Below are 22,253 nucleotides of genomic sequence, written 5' to 3'. Positions count from 1 at the left end.
GTCTGAGAGCAGCTTTGGGGACCAGGAGTTTCACAGGGCTCAAGGCTCTTGTGTGGCTGGGAGAAGATGTAGGGAGGGAAAGGGATTGCTGGATTGCTTTCTGCACCCATGCAGGATGCCAGCAAGGACGGGGCACATCCAGAGCAGCTGTGTGTGGGTCAGGAATGCTGTGGGAAGAGCTGGCTGAGCTCCAGGGCGGGAGGAGGATGGAGATGCCAGCCCCTGGCTGCTCCCTGCCCTTATCAGAGCCCTGCTCTCCCTGGGGCATAATCAGCTGCACAGGGGCTGTATCAGCCCCCAGCTGCTGGGCTGGACAGGGATGGCTCCTTCCCTGTGCCACATCCCAACCAGCCCTGGTTATCAGCACCAGCCATGCCCTCCACCCTGGCACTGAGTTCCTCTGGGTGCTTCCTCATGCAGGCAACTCCATTCACCCCAGCCAGCCTCAAAAATCCCCTTCCCACCCCTCTCCCTGCAGCCAGGGGAGCAGGGAAGAAGCAGCTGAAGAAAAGCCCTTTCCAACCTCAAACTCCCAGCTTTGGGGCCTGGGAGCTTGGCTCCTGTTCTGCCAAGGGGAATTGCAAACCTTGGGAAATGGATGCAGCCTCAAACCATGGAATCACAAAATGCTTGGTGGAAAAGACCTTAAACGCCATCCAGTTCCATTCTCTGCCATGAGCAGGGACACCTTCCACTAAACCAAATTGCTCCAACCTGGCTGGCCTTGGAAACTGCCAGGGATCCAGGGGCAGGCACAGCTTCTCCGCCAAACCTGTGCCAGGGCCTCACCACTCTCATGGAGAACAATAAAGGTAAAAATCCCACACAGATTCCCTTTTCCCAGAACTTTTCCCAAACAAAATGTGTCTCTCTCAAGGCTTCCCTGCCACTGGGTGCCTTTAAAGGGCACAGAGGGGAAGCTCCTAAGAAATCTCCTTTGGAAGGAAGCTGGACCTGGATGAGGAGGGAGCTCCTTGATGCAGACGGAAGGAGTTTTGTCCTACATCAGGAGAGGAATGTGTGGCCTTAGAGGTCACCAGCCATGCAGATCTTGGAGTCACCCATCCTCTGCCAAGGCCAGGAAGGAAGTGAGACTGGACACAGTGTGGCATAAGCCAATTTCAGCACTTTTTTGCCCATTCTGTGCGTGGCCTGGCACGTTCCAGGGGGTGGGTGTGGGAGAAATGTGGGTTCAGAGCTGGATCTTCACACACACAAAAGGGGAACCAAAACCTCCTGAATGAAGGAGAAGTAGTGGGGGCAATGTGCTGATGTAATTCCTATTCCTCTGTTTCCCAGAGATGATGCCCCGGGCTGCAGCATCCTGCTCACTGAAGCAAGGTGACCACAGAGGGCAGAAATGGTTTATCCCTGCTGTAAATGAGCAAAAACACAAAAATCAGCCCCACTCCTGCCAGTTTGCCTCTTCTGCTGCTGTTTGTGCCAGTGAAATGAGGTTATTTTGGAGGGTGGGGCTTTGAGAGGCAAAAAGCCCAAAATGTGAAAGAGAATAAGAAAGGGCCCCAGAGATTTTTATTCTGCTTGAGCGTTATGGCTGTAATTACCAACCAAAGCATTTCAGCAAGAAGTAATCCCCTAATTTAATATCCCAATGTAAAAATGGAGATATATTGAGTGCTTTGAGTTTGCTATGAGCTTGGATTACTGTTTTCAGCCTGAGCACCAGAAAGCAGCAACAAACCCCTCAAAAATACAAATTCACTGCTGGTTTCTCATCAAAAGGCAGAAAAGAGCCTCATGACGCCCTCCCAAAAATGAGTTTGTTCAACCTTAGTGGATTATCAACACTGAATTAGGGCACAAAATTCAGTGGTGAACACAGAGGGACAGGGTTAATGGTTGGCACGGTGACCTTAGAGGGCTTTTCCAACATTAATGATTCTGTGATTCTAAATAATCAGCTGATTATTTAGAATCACAGAATTATTTAGAATCTGATGATTATTTAATCTAAATAATCTCAGCTGAGTTTATACATCACCTGCACAAAACCATCCTCTCTCCACCATGGAGACCTGTGATTTTACAGCCAAAATTGCTTTTCCTGCTTTGAGGGCATTGCTCCTGCCCTGGGAAAGGCTCCTTTTCCCCAGGAACAGCTGATGGGGAACAATGGCAAACACGAGAGCCATGCCAGGGAGTGTGTTCATCTCTGAGTCACAGGGGAAATGAAACAAGAATTTGTGCCGGCTTTGAACTCCATGAAACACTTAATCCTTTTGCTGTGCCCATCCACACAAATGCAGATCTCAAATCTGGAAAGCCCCAGCACTTGGAGGCATAAACATGAGCTTGGTTGAGCTTTATACTGGCCCTTCAGAGAGAAGATGGCTATCTGGGAATGTGTGGCTTGAGAAAGTTCAGGAGAAGGGCTCTGGAGCCAGGCTGGGAGAGCTGCGGGTGAGGAGAAGGCCCTGGGGAGAGCTCAGAGCCCTGGCAGGGCCTGAAGGGGCTCCAGGAGAGCTGCAGAGGGACAGGACACAGGGAATGGCTCCCACTGCCAGAGCTAACCAGGATATTGGGCAGGAATTGTTCCCTGTTGTTATCATATTTCTAGAGTCCCGTACCTTCTCCGTGATATTTCCTGGGGGCAGTTCTTCACAGCACAGACTCCTTTTTCTCCTTGTTGCTACTTCTCAGCCAGGGCTCCATCCAGACTCTCCCAGACCAGCCAGCCCAGCCTCTTTTATCCCAGTTACCTTCACTGGCCAAAGCTGCAGCCCAAGGAAGGACATCACAGCTGCAACCCATCAAGAGCAACTGGGGCTCATCAGGGCAAGGCCTAGACACAGATATTATACAGATATTCAAATACAATACAGATATTTTACTGGGACTCCAACTATAGTTCCCTGTGAGGGTGGGCAGGCCCTGGCACAGGTGCCCAGAGCAGCTGTGGCTGCCCCTGGATCCCTGGCAGGGTCCCAGGCCAGGCTGGACAGGGCTGGGAGCAGCCTGGGACAGTGGGAGGTGTCCCTGCCATGGCAGGGGAGGAACTGGATGATATTTGATATGCCCCTTCCCACCCAACCATTCCACGATTCCATGATCTGCCCAGCATTTGCAGGACCCGAACCACACCACCATGCCCCAGCTCTCCCAGGCGTGCCCTGGATGCACCTAAACCGTGCAAAACACGGATTTTCCACCCTTGCTGCTGCTGCTGGCTGGGCAGGCAGGCCGTGCTGCCCACATCAGCTGCTCTGCGTGCCCAGACTGCCAGCAGTGGCAGGCAGGGCTGGCTGTGCTGCAGAGCCCTCTGAGTCACCGGCAGTGCCACGCTGGCACCCGGCCATGGCGCGCCCCGGCCCGGGCTGGAACGTGGCACCACGCGAAGCCCTCAGAGCTGGGAACGCCCTGGGCAGCCCTGGGACAGCGCTGGGGGGCACAGCAGGGTGTGCACCATGGGGTAACCCCACAGCTGCACAGCTGAGTGAGCTTTGCTGGCACAGAGCAGCTCTGTGTCCCGGCTGAGATGGATTCGGCACCAAGGGAGCACCGCCCGGGAGTGCAGGATGAGGGAACATCTTCTGTCTCCTGAGCATCCCCTTTCCCTCACAAAAGGCATTTGCCAGGGCTAGGCTGTCCCTTGGACCACCCTGCTTCTGATCTCGCTGAGCCCTTGGCCTTGCCCATGTTTCTGTCAGCCCTCTGGACATCCCCTCATGCCACTCCTCACTGGCATCCCGGGCACACCAGGTGACACCAGAATGTCACAGGGACACGGCCCAGGGGCTGTCCTCACCCAGCAGGAGGTGACTGGCAGCTGGAGGAGGAGGGATGTGAAGGGTTAACCCAGGGCCTGGCTCTGGCCTGCTGGTCCCACACAGGCCAGGCCGTGTCCCACTGCGGGAGATCCTCTCCTGCATGCTCCAGGGAGTCCTGCAGGGCCAGGACAGGCCCAAGAGCTCCTTGAACAGCCCCATCACTCCTGTAAGCACCTGCATGAGGGAATGGGAGTGCTCAGGAGTCTGGGAGCAGAGCAAGCTTGGGGAGCATGGATGGAGAGAGGCAGGGCTGGTGGAGGAGCTGGGAGGAGCAGGAAAATCTCCATCCTTGGAGGCAGCCAAGCCTGTCCTAGACAAAACCCGACCTCACTGAAGGTCAGGCTTGGAGCAGAGACCCCCCCAGCCTCAGTTACTCTGAGGAGGCCTGGATGTGATGCACAGCTCATGCCCCAGCTCCTGTGGATGGTGGTCCCACAATCCTGCCCTGTGTCCTCTGTCTGCCATGGGCAGGGACACCTTCCACCATCCCAGGCTGCTCCCAGCCCTGTCCTGGGCACTGCCAGGGATCCAGGGGCAGCCACAGCTGCTCTGGGCACCCTGTGCCCACTTTTGCCCCTGCTCCCAGCGGCTCCACAGCCACGGTGGGACAGGAATCACAGAGCCAGGGTGATGAGGAGAGTCCCCACTGTGCTGGGGATGCCCCAGCCCTCGCTGCTGGCCCTGAGGGACACGGGAAGGAGCAGAGCATTGTATCCCAAAATAGTGGCCTCCTTACAAGGGAGAGGTCCATGGAGTGCCAATGCAGCCACAGGAAGGTGAGTGACTCACTGCTGCGTGAGCTGGAGGCAATCCCTCTCCCTGGTGATTATCTATCTGCAGAGAAATCTCCATCCACTTCCCTTGGAAAATACCTGCTCCTGAAATTATCCCTGCCTCGGGTTTTCTTATCAGGCGATCTATTTGTTCTAAAAATCCCCCAGAGCCCTGGGGGTTCCATCTGTGCCTCCAAACTTTGCTGTGGACACCCCACGGCTGACTCATGGAAAGGGACAGCTGGGGCTGTCCCCACGCCTGGAATCATCAGGAAACACCTGCAGGCTCCTGGCTGAGGGAAAGGTCCTCCTCAGGGGGTTTCCTAGCCAGGAAAAGGGAAATCCCAGTGACAGTGAGCCTCTCGTGGTGCTGCATGAGCCTGTGGTTCTGTTTGAATGACAGCTGCCAGTCCCAGGTGAGTGCCATTAAATGTCACCAGCTGCAGGGTTCTGAGCCCAGACACACTGGATTTCATGGAAGTTCTTGTGAAGCCTAAAGAAAGGGATCTGACCTTCTGCTGGGCTCAGTAAAACTCCCCACGACTCCCCCAGTCTGTGACAGAGACCCACAGCTCAGGGCATGGAGCCACAGGAGCCAGGTCGTGATGCTGCTCCATCACTGATGGCTTGGGATCCTGGGATCAGAGAATGACAGGATAAGCTGGGCTGGAAAGGACCTCAGGGGGTCCCAGTGCAACCTCCTGGTTATGGCAGGGGCAGCTCAGGTTGTACAGGGCTTTATTCAGCTGGGCCTTGGAAAGCTCCAAGGACAGAGGCCACACGAGCTGCCTGTGGTGGGACATTTTCCCTTCTCCCCAGCCTGGAACGTCAGTGGTGTCCGTGCCAGCAGTGCTGCCAGGAAAGCCAAGGCTTCCTCAAAGAGGTGTCCCCATCACGAGGAGAGAAGCAAGGCAGCAGTTCAGGGAGCAGCACCATCACCTCTGCTGGAAAAGCCCAGGAGCAGCCCTGGGAGATGGGACAGGAACCTTGTGCTGTCCTGAGCTGCTCTGTGCACGTTTGGATGCTGCAGGTTTGCTCCATTTCCCAGCTGGGAAATGATGCTGGTGTGAGGGTTGGTCTCTGCAGAGGGAGGACACACAGCAGGCCCCTCTGTCCTTCCATCTCCTGGGCCACAGACTGTCCACTCCTCTTTGCCTGGGCATCGTGGAATTCCTGTTCCCCTTCCCTCTCTCCTTGCCCACACATCTCTGCTCCTTGGACACAATTTATGCTTCATTTCATCAAGCACTCAATCACTCTCCTCTTGTGTTTAACTTGGAAACCCTTTCCCGTCATTCCAGGACTTGTTTGGACAAAAACCAAGTGCAGGACCAGCTGTAAGATCTGTCAAGCAAACTGGATGCCTCCAAAGCTCGCTGTGCAAACTTGGACTTCCCAGGAGGGCTGGGAGCACATTTCCATGGAATTAACCACTGGACATGGGGGAATTGGATTCTGGTTAGCTCAGGAGTGTCCGCAGCTCCGTGCCCAGCTCCTGGGGGACGGTGCTGGTGCCAGGGCATCTCCAGGCCTGGAGGGCACACCCAGCATCCCAAGGCTCCCAGCCCCAGCAGGGATCCCAAGGAGGCGGCCTGGGAGACTCCGGATTAATCTCTGGAACGTGACCTTTCCATGCTGGGAGTGGTGGGAGAGATATTCTAACTGCACTGGCACAGGCCCAGGGGAGCAACACAGCCAGGCCCCAGATAACAATATTGGCCTCCTGACAAGGACTCCTCAGGGCTGGGCTCCCTTTTCGGGCTGGGACAAACCCATGTGGGCACAGCCTCCCACCTTCCCTCTCTGCTCCAGCCAGGAAAACTGGGGCTGCTCACAGAACTCTGCACTCCTGAGCCCAGTTTGGGTCTAATTCGTGTGTTAAATTAAAAAAAAATACCGGAAAACGCTAATTTAAAATAATGATGATGGAGGGGATTTTAAAACAGAGAAGATGAATTGCATCCATCCTGTGCAGGGAGGTTTTCCTGCCCAGGGCAGTGCTGGAATTCCCATCCCTGGAGGGATTTAAAGCCATGGGGATGCATCACTTGGGGACAGGGGTCAGTGGTGGCCTTGGCAGTGCTGGGGGAATGGTTGTACCTGATGGTCCTTCAGGTCTTCTCCAGCCTCTATGATTCCATCGTTTTTATTGACAGCCAAAGCAGATCAAATATTGGTTTTTTTTCCAACAGGGTTTGTGTCCATGGGGAAGCTGCTCAAGGATGGCCTGACCATAGGAGGATGTCACCAACCTTCTCCCAAAAGGCAAAAAGCAGGATGGGTGACCCAGAGACACTGGGAATGTGTGATGGTGCCCTCCCCATCCTCACCCATGCCACAAATCCCCACACAATCAGTCTGGGCTCTGAGGAGACACTTGGTGTGATTCTTTCACCCATTTGAAGTGAATTTTGAATGAAATTGATCTGAATTTATTTCAGATGGACATCAAGGGGGCTCCAGGCAGGGCTGGCCTCATGGGGCTGAGCTGGACAGGGATCTAAGGATCACCCCTCTTGTGTGGCACCCACAGGGAACTGAGGCTTTCTGGGGCCCAGGGCCACCCCTGGGGTGTCTCTGAGGGAATCTCCCTGAGGACACGAAGGTTCTGTGGAGCAGAAGGGGAAGGAAGTGATTTCAAAGGTCCCATAGTGAGGACAAGTTTGTGTTTTGTTTTGTTTTTTTTAAACAAAGAGGCTCCAGGGTGGGACCCTGTGCTGGTCTCACTGCTGGGAGCTGGGAGCAAAAACAACAGCCCACAGAACTACTGGGAAATGGCTTTTTCTCCAGCACCAATGGGAACTTGCTCCTGAGCCCTCTGGGGCTTTTCTTTGCTGTGGATTCCATGAGGATCAGGTGGAAAATGGGAGCCATGGGCTGCCATGGGGGCCCTGCCCCTCCATCCCCTGAACCAATCTGCAGCTGGAGTTAATCCATCGTGGTGCCAGGCTGTGCTTGACCCCAGGCTGAGCTGCTGGTGGGTCAGCCAAGCTGTAACCCCACCAAACTCGGGGGTGATTGGACCCCATAATGCAGCTGCCCGTGCCCATTGAATCCCAAGCTGCTGCCAGGGGCCCAGGCACAGCTGGGGCCACCCCTGCACAGCTCCCCAGAAGCTCTGCAAATCGAGAAATGAGGAGAGAGGAGCCTTTTTGGGGAACCCCCAGCACTATTTTAGGTCAGGGGCATTACATGGATGGGCTGCTGCTGCTGGTTTTGGGAGGATTTGGCTTGAGGAAATTTGTTTACTTGTGTTATTGCATGCCAGATCAGTGCAAAACCTCCTCCAGCAGCAAGTTCTGTCCTCCAGGACACCTCTTCCAGCAGCTCCTGCTGCTTCAGCTTCCTCAAACCCTCTTGAATGAGACCTTGAATGGGTTTGTTTGCTTTTTTTTTAAATCTGCCTTATTTACTATTTTCAAGGCAGCCCCAGGGGAAGAGGAAGTGTCATGAAATCTGGCAGAAAACTCAGCATCTCTGCTCCTAAGAAAGCCATCAGTGGGGCCAGCACAAGCAGAGATGAGCCTGCCAGAGCTGTCCTTGTTGAGTTTTGTGACTTTTTTGTGACACCCCCCCTGTACAAGGTGCAGAGCAGAACCAAACCTGGGAACCCACAGCACGCACAGCCCCAAGCCTATGGGTTAATTTTAACACACCTGCCCTGGTGTGAGGTGCTTCATTTATTTATGGTCTTCCTAAAAGCACAAACACTTCTGGCCATAACAGGATGCTTGTGTTTAGGGCCTGGCAGGCAGCTCCTGCTGCCTGGAGGGTTGGGGCAGCATCCCTACCCCTCTTTGCAAGCATCATCCTGAGAGGGGAAAACGCACTTGGAGCCTGAAAACCCCTACAAAAACCGGGGTTGTGCAGGAGCTGGGAGGAAAAGTGAGTGAGTGGCAGCTCCATCACCTTCCTGATGGTGAGGAGGAGGAGGAGGAGGAGGGGAGAGGCACCACACGCGCTCGGTGGGGAGGAAACGAAAGCTGGGCTGAAATAAAAATCCCCAACCGCTGGTGGAGAAGAGAAAGTGCACACCCAGATGGGCACGGCCACAGAGCAAAGCCCTCCCTGCCCTGAGCAGCGTGCTCAAGGCTCTCTGCCTGCAGCTGCCTGTTCCAGAGAGCCCCACGAGCCTCAGGTCTCCCCCAAATCCCTGCTCCTCATGGAGCACCAGCCCCACGCGGCAAAGGCTCCTTCTCCAGCTGCCCGGGCTTTTGCTGCCCCTTGAAAACTGCTGGTGGTCCTGAGCAAGAACATCCTGGAGGGACAACCCAGGCACCCCGGGAAGCTGCACAGTCACATCAGCTCCCGTGGATGTCCCTGCTGCCCGCCCAGTCACACAGGGCAGGGCTGCAGGCTCAGCCCAACACACCCAAACCGCCTTGCTTGCTGCACCTAAGGCTTTAAAAACAAAATAAAGCACAGAAAAGAAGAGAGATGTGATACATGCCAGCACTCCTGCTGTCTCTCTGTGTGTTTGAGCTGCACCCATGGGTGCAGTGCAGGCTCTGCTGTGGCCAGCCTGACCTCCCTGGTCCACCCATTCCTGTATCACATTCCTGCCTGCTAGTCAACATGGGAATGTTTTGAAAGTGTCTTAGAAACCTGCTGGGCTGCCAAAAGGCTTGAAAAATGAAGCTGCAAAGGGAAACATGGGGCTGCTTTCCAGGTCAGCTCGCCGGGTATTGCCTCTGTCTTCTGCATGCAGCTGCACAAACCATGGGCTTCTCAACAGGATTTAAAACATCTGCCTCCTCCTTGGGCTGCTGTGGAGCTGGGAAAGGGAGATCTGGGGCAGGGCAGGCTCTGGTTTTGGGTGCCTTGGGTGATAGGACAGGAATGAGCAAGGTGGGTTAGGGTTCAAGGCCTCCTTCCATCTCCCTCACGCCCAAACGAGAGGAGAAAAAGCAAAAGAAAGGAAAGGAGAGGATTTTCCTTGCAGCGAAGCTGGGAAGCTGCTGGGACTCCAACCAGGCTGGGGGGAAAGGGCTCTCCAGGGGACACCTCCCTGCTCCAAAGAAGCTTTTAGAAAACATCTCCTCAAGCAGCCCTCGCAGCCGGCCTGGCCATCAGTAATCAGCCCTGGAGAGGAGCCTGCCTCTTGTTTTTGAGCTGCTTGGCTCCATCCTGCAGAGGAAGAGCTGCAGGTGCTCAGCCCTTGGAGGAGCAGGCTGGGGGAGGCAGTGCCAGGCAAGGGCTGCTGAGAGCAGCATCATCCCATGGGTCACAGCTCCAGCAGGGACAGCAACAGCTCCCTGGGCATCATCCCTCACCCCTGGGCATCATCCATCCCCTCTGGGCATCATCCACCACCCCTGGGCATCATCCCTCCCCTCTGGGCATCATCCCTCCCTGGCAGGGGGGAGGATTTGGAGGATAAACCCAGGTGCTGTGGCTGGGTGAGCCCAGCCTTTGCCCAAGAAGCGTTTCCAAGCCCAGGAGGGATGGGCTGGGCTGGGCTCAGCAGCCAGGGCACCCGGCTGAGCCTCACTCAGGCATCTCCCTCCCTCCCTCTGGGCAGGCAGCAAGCCTGTCCTTCCTCCCTTATCAGCCCCAAATAGCTGTGATGTGATGTATTGTTTTCCCTCCTCAAACAAATTACATCAGAAGAAGGAAACAGGAATTATTTTTTTTGCTCTTTTCTGGCACGGAGGTCCAGGAGCGAAATCTCCGCAGCGCTGTGTCCATGCCAGGAGTTCCTATCCTCTCAAAGCCTCCTGAGCCAGCTGCCACTTTGTGCTGCTGAGCAATAGATGCCATTGGTGTCCTTCCCCTCCTCATCAGGGGCTTTGTGCCCCCCAGCACAGCCAGGGGGCCCAAGGATCCCCAGATGGAATCAGATCCAGCAGGGGAAGGAGGACCTGGCTGTCACCCAGGGACACAGATGGGGAATGCTCGGGGGAGCACTGGAGCTCCTGGCAGTGGAAAGCAGCTGGGCCACCTGCACGTCACCCCCTGGGGCTGTGCCCGCTCCCCAGCCCCAAAACCTCCACGTTTCTCACCCAGATGAATGAGGAAAGTTGGGATGGACCTGGCCACTGCTGCCCTCGGGCACCTGCAGGAGAGGGCAGGGTGTGAAGGCGCTGCTGGTGGTGGTGGTGGCGGCTCTCCTCAGCTTCCTGCAGCTCCCTGGGAGGCTGTGTCCTGCAGGGCTCTGTGGGGACAGCGGGGCACAGAGGGCACAGCGAGGAGCAAACCTCGAGCAAAGCCTCTGCCGTGTCCTCCTGCACACAGCAATGGTGAAATGCCCCAACATGCCAGTCCTGGCATCAGACCCGGTACCAGCACCCGTGGAAGTGAGTCCGGTCTCAGTCCCAGCTCCAGCCCCATCCATGGTCCCATTCCCAGGGCAGAGAGGTGGGAGGGGTCCTGCCCTTGTCCTGACTTCGGCCCCATCCCCGGGGCAGGATTTGGGGCGCAATCACCTGTGTCCAATGTCAGTCCCGATTCTGATGCCATCCATGCTCCCATTTCTGGAGGATGGAGGGAGGGTCTCCTGTCCCAGCCCTCATCCCGGTCCCATTCTGGGGGAGAAAGGGGAGAGCGGTCGGTGCCCAGCCCCAAATGCCATCCACACTCCCACTGCGGGGCAGGGAGGGGGATCCCGCTCTGTCCCCAGCCCCGATCCCATCAGGGACGGGGATCCCGCTCTGTCCCCAGCCCCAAATGCCATCCACACTGCGGGGCAGGGACGGGGATCCCGCTCTGTCCCCAGCCCCGATCCCATCAGGGACGGGGATCCCGCTCTGTCCCCAGCCCCGATCCCATCAGGGACGGGGATCCCGCTCTGTCCCCAGCCCCGATCCCATCAGGGAGGGGGATCCCACTCTGTCCCCAGCCCCGATCCCACCAGGGAGGGGGATCCCGCTCTGTCCCTATCCCCGATCCCATCAGGGAGGGGATCCCGCTCTGTCCCCAGCCCCGATCCCACCAGGGAGGGGGATCCCGCTCTGTCCCCAGCCCCGATCCCATCAGGGACGGGGATCCCGCTCTGTCCCTAATCCCGATCCCATCAGGGAGGGGGATCCCGCTCTGTCCCCAACCCCGATCCCATCAGGGAGGGGGATCCCGCTCTGTCCCTAATCCCGATCCCATCAGGGAGGGGGATCCCGCTCTGTCCCCAGCCCCGATCCCATCAGGGAGGGGGATCCCGCTCTGTCCCCAACCCCGATCCCGCCCACAGCGCCATCCGCAGGGGAACAGGGCCGGCCGCGCTGCTGTCCCGGTCCCAGCACGTTCCCATCCAGGGCGGAGGGAGCGCTCCTGTCCCGGCCCCGGGGGAAGGGGCGGTCCCGGCCCGGGCGGGGCAGCTCTGGCCCCGGTCCTGCCCCGTTCCAGCCCCGTTCCCAGCGCCGGGAGGGCGGTGCGGCCCCGGCCCGGCTCACACGCGGCACGGGCGGCACCGGGAGCGGCGGCAGGACCAAAGCCGGGCATGGCACGGCCGCCCGAGCGGGGACATCGGCGCTGAACCCCGGCACGGAGCCCCCGGCTCGGCATCCCCCGGTGAGCGCGGCCGCGGCGGGCGGGGGACAGTGGGGGACAACGGGGGGACCAAGGAGGGATCGTGGGGTGACAATGGGGGGACCAAGGAGGGATCGTGGGGGGATGTGGGGGTGCCCGCGACAAGGAAGGACAGGAGGCGACCTCCAGGATGGAGTGGGAAACTCGTGAATGGGGTGGGAATGGGACACACACACACGCACGTACTCACCGAGGTGGTGGTGGCACTTGTTGCTGTCCGGGTGACACAGCGCACCCAGCGCAGGGCGAGGGGCGCGGCATGGACAGAGCCCAAGCCCGGCTCTCCTCGTGTCACCCCCAGGTACTGCCCGGAGTGCCGCTAAAAAAGCCCCAAAGGGCTCCAAATCAGGGCAGTGGGACCCGCAGCCGGCACGGAGGCGCTGGCCTGGGCGGGTGCTGGCACGAACGGGCACGCAGGGAAACCTCCTGCTCCTCTTCGCCTGAATTGTTGGGCTTTTTATGCATTAATTCACAATAATGTCTTTGCTGCTGAGTTTCTCCCTTCCCCGGGGAGCTCTCTGGCTGTTTGTCCGTGATTTCCTGCACACAGCTCAGGTTAAACCATGGAGCTGACTCCCTGCTTTGCTCCGCGTGTTTTTCCATCTCTTTGCGTGCTGGGCTCCCTATGTAATTTCTTTTGGGAGTGTTTTAATTTACACTGCAATGGTGACACTCTCACTTCAAACTGTTTGACTCCTTCTAGCAGCTCCTAACACCCCAAACACCCTTCTTCCCAGAGCTGGGCACTGGCTGACATCGCCGCAGCAACAACTTTAGGGGCAAAACATCTCATTTCTCTTTCTGTTCCAGCTTGCTTATCAGTTTATTGCAAAAGCCACTTGGCAGTCCGCTGCCTTCCTGTGCACGAGGTGAGGAGCAGCAAACCCAGCTCTGGGGGGCACCAGCACTGGGGGATGGTCATTGCTGCCAAAATTGGGCCGTATCATTACCACCAAATTACTCTTGTTTTCCCTCAGACAACGGGTGGCTGATAGTTTGGGGGGCTCCATGCAAAAGGAGAGACCCCCAAACGCTCTGTTCCCCAAAGCACAGCCTCATCCCGGGGCTTAGTGGGTTATAAAGGCCCCAAAAGGATTTCTGGCGGGCCGTGGCACCGAGTGACTTTGTCCTGTCTCTGCCCAGCGCGATTTTTATCTCGGGCTGTTGACAGGGAGCCAAAGCCACGAATAGTTCTCTGGCAGTCGAGCGTGCTGCCGGGCAGCCCCCACCAAAACCTGCCTGGGAACCACCCATGCAAAGACCCTCTTGCCTCCATGGGACAAAGAACGTGTCCCCCAAAGTCCTTTCTCTGCTGGTGCCACGGTGATCGCGTTGTCCTGGTTGTCCCCCTGAGCGCCTTTGGTTTCTCCAGGGTGGTTGTGACTCCCTTGGTGTGGGCAGGAGGCTGGGAGGTCTCCATGGAAATGTCCTTTCTCCCACATATGAGATCTGTGGGGTCACCAAATCGGCCAGGAACTGGTGCCACACTCTTCCCTCTGACTGTTGCTTCCTCCTGTGGGCATCTAAAGGTCTTGGAGGGGCAAAACCAAAGTCAAACTCCTGACACAAACACCATCTTGAACCTCCAGGAAGCCTAAAGGAGCCCAAGTGCTCGGTTTCCCCCATGGAATTATTAAAACTGGAATTTTGAGGGCTCAAATAGGATCTGCCCCCAACCCACAGCAGGGAAAAACAGGCAGGGAGCATCACCCCTGCTGAGGCAGGAGGGGAAGTGTTGGTGAAGGGATTAAATATTGGCCAGGGTTGATGTTTGCTTCCAGCAGGATCCATCCCCAGAGCTCTGCCGTGCTGGGAATTGAGTCAGGCTCTACTGAGTGAAGGTGGCCTTAATTACCATTGCCACTGATGGTTTTAATGCTTTCTCAATTCACTGTAAAGCCACAGATTTGATTAATCTCAATTGATTCCCCATGGTGTGGAGCAAGGCAGGAGGTTTTGGTACCCCCAGGGAAGCAAAAGCTGGAAGGGAGATGGATTCAGGGAGGAATTCAGGGAGTTTCTTGGGGGAAACCAGAAATTCCCAGAAGAAGGGATTTCTCTTTTATTTGACCTCCAAACGAAGTCATGAAGTTCTTTTAAACTCGTTACATTTTTTCTCCAGACTTTCTCTCCCCTTTTTAGCTCGGATCAAGTTACTGAAAAACCCTCTAGGAAACCAAAACACCCCCAGAAAAATATTTTTCACAGAGAAAACAAGTTCAACTCTGCTGTTTCTCATCCTGCTGACAGGAGGGGAAACTGAGGCAGCATTCCTGGAGTGGAGCTGCCCTCCAAAGCTGCTTTTTTGCAGGGACAGAAACACAGATTCTTTGCAAGGTTTTGCTTTAACTGAGACGTTCTGGCTATTTCGGGGATGGAGGAAGGGGTAAGCAGGGATAAAGGAGGGATGTTGCCTGGCAGGGAGAGGGATAAAGCCCCTTAAAGCTGGAAATGAATTTTGGGGGTGTCCTGCCTTGGGATTGCTGGGGAGAAGCGCTGGGGATGATCCTCAGCCCACACTGGAGCTGGGGCCAGCCTGGAGGAGAAGGGCTCTGAAGGTCACTGTGGCAGAAAGGATCCAAGGGAAAGGGCAGATGGAAAGCAGCAGCTTGGGCAGGCTCAGATTTCGGATCCCATCTCACAGCCCCAAGCAGACAGGCTTGGGAGCACCCAAACACCTTCCCTGTTTGCTTTTAGTCACAAAGGCTTGGAACCACAGCCCCAGAGCAGTGAAAAACTGTTGTTATCCTATTTTTGTTATCCTATTTCTGGAGTCCCATACCTTCTGAGGGGGGTTCCTCACACACAGCTCTTCACAACAGTGTTGCTCCTGCTTCTTCACCACACCTCCTCCAAGGCTCCCCCTGCCTGGCCAAGCCCAGCCCCTTTTATCCCAGTTATCTTCACTGGCCACAGCTGCAGCCCATCAAGAACAACGGGGATTGGGGCAAGGCCACCTATACAATACATAGATTTTACTGAGACTCATAGGCCACTTGTACAATACATAGATTTTACTATAACTCAAAGGCCACCTGTACAATACATAGATTTTACTATAACTCAAAGGCCACTTGTACAATACAAAGATTTCACTATGGCTCAAAGGCCACCTGTATAATACATAGATTTTACTGAGACTCAAAGGCCACCTGTACAATACATAGATTTCACTATGGCTCAAAGGCCACCTATACAATACATGGATTTTACTATAACTCAAAGGCCACCTGTACAATACATAGATTTTACTATAACTCAAAGGCCACTTGTACAATACAAAGATTTCACTATGGCTCAAAGGCCACCTGTACAATACATAGATTTTACCGAGACTCAAAGGCCACCTGTACAATACACACTAAGATTCAATGGCCACCTATAAAAAACAATCTGAGATCGTTTTGCTTCCCAGAGTCTCGAGCGGTTCCTGATCCTGAGCGAGGATTTTGATGAGTCCACACAATGCCTCAGAATGAGGGCAGGGAAAACTCCCACGTTCTCCGTGTGTGCTTTGGAAGGCAGTCAGGGAGAAGATGTGGTGAACGAGGGGATCGTGGTTTCAGCCTCAGCATTAAACAGTGGGAGCTGTGGCACCACCAAGGGCTGCCTCTGTGAGGTCCTGCTGGGAAATTAATCCACATTAATTATTTGGGAAGGCCAATTAAACCTCATCAGCCCCCTGTGAAAACGTATTAATCACAGCCATGACTTGGTTGCGCTTTGCTGTGTTCAGTGTCTTTGCTGCTGCCTGGCAAATTCCAGTGTAAAACACAGCTGGGATGGCACTGGGAATGCTGGAAAATGGGGCAGAAATCAGGAGCCAAGGCCTTGACTTGGGATTTCAGTGCCCATCCCGTGGGCTCCCTGTGGAGTGCTGCCCATCCCTGAGCTGCCCGTGACCTTCTCTCATGACAGCCCCCTCCTCTCCTCTCCCCTGCTGCCTGATCCAAATATCCCTGCAGATCCAGTTACAGGAGCATTTTGGGATGCTGACTTCACGTGCACGTGCCCGTGGGTGCTGCGTTTGAGGGCAGTGATCTGCCCGGGCTGCTCTCCTGTGCTGCCCTCATCCTCTGGCACTGAGGTTTTCTGGGAATAAACTCATGGGATAAACGGGTCCACACTGCAGAGGGAGGGATGGTCCAGCCACTGCAACCTGCACGTGCTTCAGCACGGAGGAAACTGTGAGGGGATGGCACCCAAAGAGCTGTGCCTGGTCAATGCCAGAGGAAAAGCCTCCCACTGTGACCTCAGATGGAGTGATGGGGCAGAGGCCGGTGGCTCTCACCAAAGCATCGTGGTTTGTTTGCTTTTGGGGATCACAGAAGTGTTCATCCCACTTGGCATCCTCAGGGATCGCTGGTTCCTCTCCCTCCCCTCATCCTGGGGCTGGGGGTGTCACAGCTGGCATTTGTGGCACCCGTGGGCACAGCAAAGGGCAGTGCCAGCTGCCAGCCCTTGTTCCCCCACGTGCCTTGGCTGGCCTGGCCTCTCCAGCTCGCTGCCTGCGGATGCAGTGAGGGAATGGACTGCAGCCACGGGCCCTGCACACACAGCACGTTTTGTCCTAGGGATTCTGGGCAAAACGAGGCTGAAAAAGAGGGAAAAGAAAGGCTTCTGCATTGCCAGAAGGAAAAGGAGGGAGAGCACGACAGCAAGGACAAGGCTGCATTCAAACCAAGCAGCAAACACTGTTTGCTCCTTGTCCTGAAGGTGGAGATGGGGGACCAGGCACAGGAGATTCCCCACCTTGGCTTGGGGATGAAGCATGGCTGGGTTTTCTCACTGGAGCCTCAGGAGCCTGGGAAGCTGAGCTGGAATTCAGGGTGATCTCCCCCCATCGGTGCTGGGTTCCGTGCAGGGCAGAGAGGGAATGCAGACGGAGAAATCCGTGCCAGGCTGAAGCCTCTGGAGCTCTGTAAGCCCTCCCTGAGCCTTTTGGGGCATCTTGTGTGGCTTCCCTCGGTCACGGCGGCCTGCCCTGCCCGTTTCATCAGCTGCCAGCTCTGTGGGCAACCTCTCTCTGCTTGGCCACAGAGCTGCACAGCGCAGAGGGAAGGAAGAAATTGCAGACAACAGCAGCTGGAAAATGTTTTCCCATCTGCCAGAGCTCTGTTAACCCTCTCCATCCACAGCCACACTGCTGAGGGCTCGGGGGGAGCAGGATGGGAGCAAAGCTGAGCTGAGTGCAGGAGAAGCAAAACCCCGGGGCCAGGACAGTGCTGGCTCCTGATTTCCATCACAGAGTGGCTCCCAAAGTTGTGTTGGGGTTTTTGCAGATACTGCAGATCAGCTGGGATGTGTGTGTGTGGTTTCCACCCCTGTCCTTGGGAAGTGTGAGCCTCAGCCAGCCCTGTTCCTGTTCTGCTCCAAGGGGAAAGCAGCAGGATGGGGGAAACATCATCAGGGATGGTGGCAGTGCACTTCTGGACAGGTTGATTGATCCAGTCCCCACAGCAAGGACTGGAGTTATCCCCTGGTGATGGGCTGGAAGCATCACTTCATCCCCTCTCCCTCAGCAAACAGTGGTCAAGCTGCTTTTTAGTACCAAAGTGCTTTGCTTTGGTGGGACACCATCCAGGCTGGCAGCTTCCAGGATACTGTCACTGCCTCCTTCCCTACAGCATCTGGGTTGAGGTAGGGGCAGGATAGCTCTGGATCTGGCGTTTATTCTGCCAGAAAGGGCATGGCAACATGCCCTCAGCATGGTGGCACCAGGTTAGAGCTGAGCCCTTCACCCAAAAAGGCCGGGATTGCTCTTTCGCACCTGAAATCCTGATCAGGTTTGGGCCAGGGTACATCCCACACGCTCATTCCAAGGGCACCTTTCCTCAGAGCCTTTCTCCTGCTGCTCCCTGAGCTGCTGGGCTGAATTGTCTCCCTGTGACCCCCCATTTCCACGGGCTTCCCGTAAGGCAGGGAACAGCAGGGACACCAGTCCGGCTCCTCTTACGGGAAGGGAGGAAATGCATTTTAATTTGATTCCTGACCCATGGGCTCGCTCAGAGATCGTGTGTCAGCAGAGCCCAGGGCACAAAAGGGCCCTTGTCCCTCCTCACAGACAGGCCAGGCTCTGTGTGTCTGCAGAGACCCTTTCAAGGCCATTTTTCTCCTCCCAGCTAATCAGTTCCGTGCAGAAACCAGCTCTGCACAAGCAGGGCTCAAGGCCAGCGAGCAGGACTGTGACCTGGCCACCATCAGCCCAGCACTAAACCCATTAAAGACCCCTCATCCTCAGCAGCAGCCAAGGCAGAGCCCCTATGGTGGAGACCCTGCTCCTTTTGGCAAGGTTTGATTACAGGGTGTGATGAGGTTTGCCCTACCAGAAGGAGCTGAAGACCTCTGAAATGGTCACGAGGTTTGCGTGCTGAAATTCCACTTTCTAATCCTCTCTGCCTGGAATTTAGCAGGATGCATTTCTAGTGGTGCTCAGCTGAGTCACCCCTTGTGGCTGGTTATGCACAGAATGGAGCATTTTTCCTATTCTGAGATGCAGGAGAGCAAATTTCTGTGTGAACCTGGTGGGAAGGGCGGTTTGGGACATTGAACTGGGCTGCAGGACCTCTGAGGTGGAGTCCCACATGTGGCCTGGGGCTTGTTGGTGACTGTAAAGCAGCCTGGTTCTTGCTCTGTGCTCCAGATGCAAAATGAGGTTAAATAAAACTCACCTGATCCACCTGACCATAATTCCTCCATGCCAGGGTCTGCTCAGTTGTGTCACCAACACCGTGAGGCCGTGGTGTCTGTGGCCAGTGATGTGCTGCCCTCTTGAGCCATTGTCTCCGTGTCCTTACAGCCTCTTTGCTGTCCCCCCAGGGTGATGGAGAACCTCACGACTCCTCCAGCCTGGACCAGGGTCACCAACAGCTCCTTGGAGCCGGGTGGCACAGATGACAACCCCTACAAGTGCGTGTTCGACGAGGACTTCAAATACGTCCTGCTGCCCGTCTCCTACGGCATCGTGTGCGTGGTGGGGCTCTTCCTCAACCTGCTGGCCCTCTACGCCTTCATCTTCAGGATCAAGACCTGGAACGCCTCCACCACCTACATGTTCAACCTGGCCATAAGCGACACGCTCTACGTGGTGTCCCTGCCCCTCCTGGTCTACTACTACGCCATGGGGGACAACTGGCCCTTCAGCGCGGGGCTGTGCAAGCTCGTGCGCTTCCTCTTCTACACCAACCTCTACTGCAGCATCCTCTTCCTGCTGTGCATCAGCATCCACCGCTTCCTGGGCATCTGCTACCCGCTCAAGTCGCTGCGCTGGGGCCACGTGCGCCACGCGCGCAAGGTCTCGGCGGCCGTGTGGCTGGTGACCGTGGTGTGCCAGTGCCCCGTGCTCTTCTTCGTCACCACCAGCGCCAAGGGCGACGCCATCACCTGCCACGACACCTCCAGCAAGGAGCTCTTCGGGCAGTTCGTCATTTACAGCTCGGTGATGCTGGTGCTGCTCTTCTGCATCCCCTTCCTCATCATCATCGTCTGCTACTGCCTGATGGCGCGGCGGCTGCTCCAGCCCACCCGGGGCATTTCCCGCCTGTCCCGCTCCAAGAAGAAGTCGGTGAAGATGATCATCATCGTCCTGGTGGTCTTCATCGTTTGTTTTCTTCCTTTCCACGTCACCCGTACCTTGTACTACTCCTTCCGGAGCTGGGACCTGAGCTGCCAGACCCTCAACGCCATCAACCTGGCCTACAAGGTGACTCGTCCCCTGGCCAGCACCAACAGCTGCTTGGATCCCATTTTGTATTTCTTAGCAGGGCAACGCTTTATGAGGTTTGCGGGCAACAAAGTGCCGTGGAAGCCTCAGAACGAGGTGGCTCTGGGCATCGTGCCCAACAGTCACCTGGGAACCAGCAGCGACACGGACACACAGCTCTCCAAGGATCTGAAATCCTAGCTCTGCCCCGCAGCAGGAGGGTTTCTCCTGGCTCTGAAGGGAGGACAGGATGCTCTGGGGCCCGAGGCTTTGGGTGTTTGGGGTGCCTGGGGTTGCCCCCGCTCCGGCGTGGTCTGTGTCAAACGCACTGCTCTGCTTCTTTTGTTGTAATTTTTTCAGGAAGGTGCAGCTGTGGTTGCACACATGAACCCTGGTCTGTGGCTGCCCCTCTGATCAACGCTGAGGTGACCAAATCTGGGGAACAAATCGTGCCCTGAGTGCCCTGAGTTATTTTCCCAAGCAAGAACACTGTGTGCAGAAAGTCCCCCTAAAGAATTCTGTTTGCAGATTGCCTGGCACAGGGGGAGCCGGAGCTCCTCTGTGCCTTGGCATGGTAGGAAGGGCTTTGGGGGGATGAGGAGAGGCAGCTGCAGTTCTGCTGAGCAGCTTGATGCAAATGTCAAGGACAAGTATCACCCACAGAGGAAAGGGTCTCCCACGGCTTTGCATCCCTGCAGAAATGCTCTCCCAGCTTCAAGCTGGCAGGGCAGGGATGGGATTCCCAGCTCCTGTCCAAGGGCTGCCTTCCCACCAACCTGATGGACATTCCATCCCACTGGAGTGCCCTGGTAGCAGCCCACTGGAGTTTACTGGTACCATCCAGCAGGTCCCCTGTAGGTTTCTCCAGTGGGGCCAACATCTTCCAAAAAACCCATTAGTGCTTCCCAACAGCAGCAGTCACCCTTTAAAAGCTTTCAGGAACCTGCAGCTTCCAGCTGCTGGCTGTTAATAATCATCTCCAGCTCATTAAAATTTAAGGTGAGCTCTTCATGTATTTTTTTTTAACCCCCTTCCTGGTGGCTCATGTTTCCAGCAGCACAGACCAGAGTTCATCCCCTTGGCTGAGCGCTGCCATGTCCCCATTGCTGTCCCTCAGAGGTGACAAAATTTGCCAGCACCAAGCCCCGAGCTGAGGAGCTGCAGGTGGTGCTGAGCTTCAGCCCATTCTGCCTGGATTTGTAAAAAATGTCCACAGAACATTTCACCTGAAGGTGCTCCTGGTGTTTTTCCCTGTAGTTGTTGGGTTGGATAGCCCGAGCCCAGGTTCGTGGTTTCCCTGCCAGGAGGACGCTGATTCCTCCCCCCAGAAATGAAATTGCTTGAGCTGCAGCACTGGACGAGTCACATTTTGTAAAAGCTCTATTTCAGGACTAGGCAAACACATTTGATGTTGGCTTAGACCCAGGCCTTAGCTTCTCCCATCCTCCCTTCTTGAGAAGTTTGGTGGAGACAAAGGCACAGCGTGATGTCACCAGGTGAGTTCAGTCACGGGTGACTGGGACCATTCAGGGCTAACTGGGAGTTCCTGTGCTCCCACCCCAAAGGGGAGCTCTTGTCCCAACCAGCAATGTCACAACCACAGCAGGCAAAGGCAAACAGGACATCTGCAGGTGGTTCATGCCACCCTCGAGCGTGTTTGGGATAGGATTGGGTTAAGAGCGGCCTTGCACCATGGCAGCACCTTTATTCCTTTGTTCTTGTGGAGGGAGCTCGGCCTGATGGGGAGGGTCATGGCACAGTCACTGGGGCGAGACAAACAGCTGGGAGAAATGAATTCAGCCAGGGCACCGAGCTGGTACAAACATCACTCCAGGCCAGGCCTTGCCCGGCCTCCCACCCTTGCCAAAAATCAGCGGGGACACGTTCCGTGCTCTGAATAATTCAACAAAAAACATACCCAAAGTTTCCTCCTCTGGTCCTGCTTGGAAATGCCAGCTCCCTCTGAGCTGGCCACCACCCTGGCAGCACTGCCAGTGCCAGCAGGGGTGTCCCCCATCCTGTGATCCTCATCCCAAGTGATCCCACTGGCCTATGCAGAGCACTTGCAGAGGTACCAGCTGGAAATCTAGCTCTAGACTCTTTTCTGTTTTTGTTTGTAAAAGCACTAACTTATACTAGAGAGAAAAAAAAAAGGTGAGTTTTATGACAGTGACTGTACATTTTTATTTTTGTAACATGCAAACACCTCAGATTTCTGACAGTAAATGAGTTTATTTCTACTACAAGCACTTCTCTGCTGTCTCCTCTGGTATGCACAAAGATGGGTATTGTGGGTAGAAACTGGGTTCTTGAGTACCATGGAAATATTTTAAGCTCCAGGTACAGCTGTCCACTCCTTTGAATATCTTGATCTCCATCTAATTCAATGAATTCAATCTCCACTCTTGATTCAAGATTTTCATGGGGCTGGTGCCACCAGTTCTGGAAAAATCCAGCTCTGAGGTCATG

The 22,253-nt window shown here is 55.6% G+C and overlaps 1 protein-coding gene across 1 annotated transcript; it reads left to right on the top strand.

Moving 5' to 3' along the window:
* The first annotated feature begins 18,902 nt into the window (after positions 1–18,902).
* Positions 18,903–22,030, top strand: P2RY2 (purinergic receptor P2Y2). Its single transcript, XM_058018645.1, has one exon. The coding sequence runs from the start codon at positions 18,906–18,908 to the stop codon at positions 19,983–19,985; it is 1,080 nt and encodes a 359-aa protein (XP_057874628.1). The 5' UTR covers positions 18,903–18,905; the 3' UTR covers positions 19,986–22,030.
* The last annotated feature ends 223 nt before the right edge of the window (positions 22,031–22,253 follow it).

The sequence above is a fragment of the Melospiza georgiana genome, chromosome 2 (genome assembly GCF_028018845.1).
Source record: "Melospiza georgiana isolate bMelGeo1 chromosome 2, bMelGeo1.pri, whole genome shotgun sequence".
Lineage (NCBI taxonomy): Eukaryota > Metazoa > Chordata > Aves > Passeriformes > Passerellidae > Melospiza > Melospiza georgiana.
Note: the sequence above shows the minus strand (reverse complement) of the source record. Positions and strands in the feature narration are given on the sequence as shown.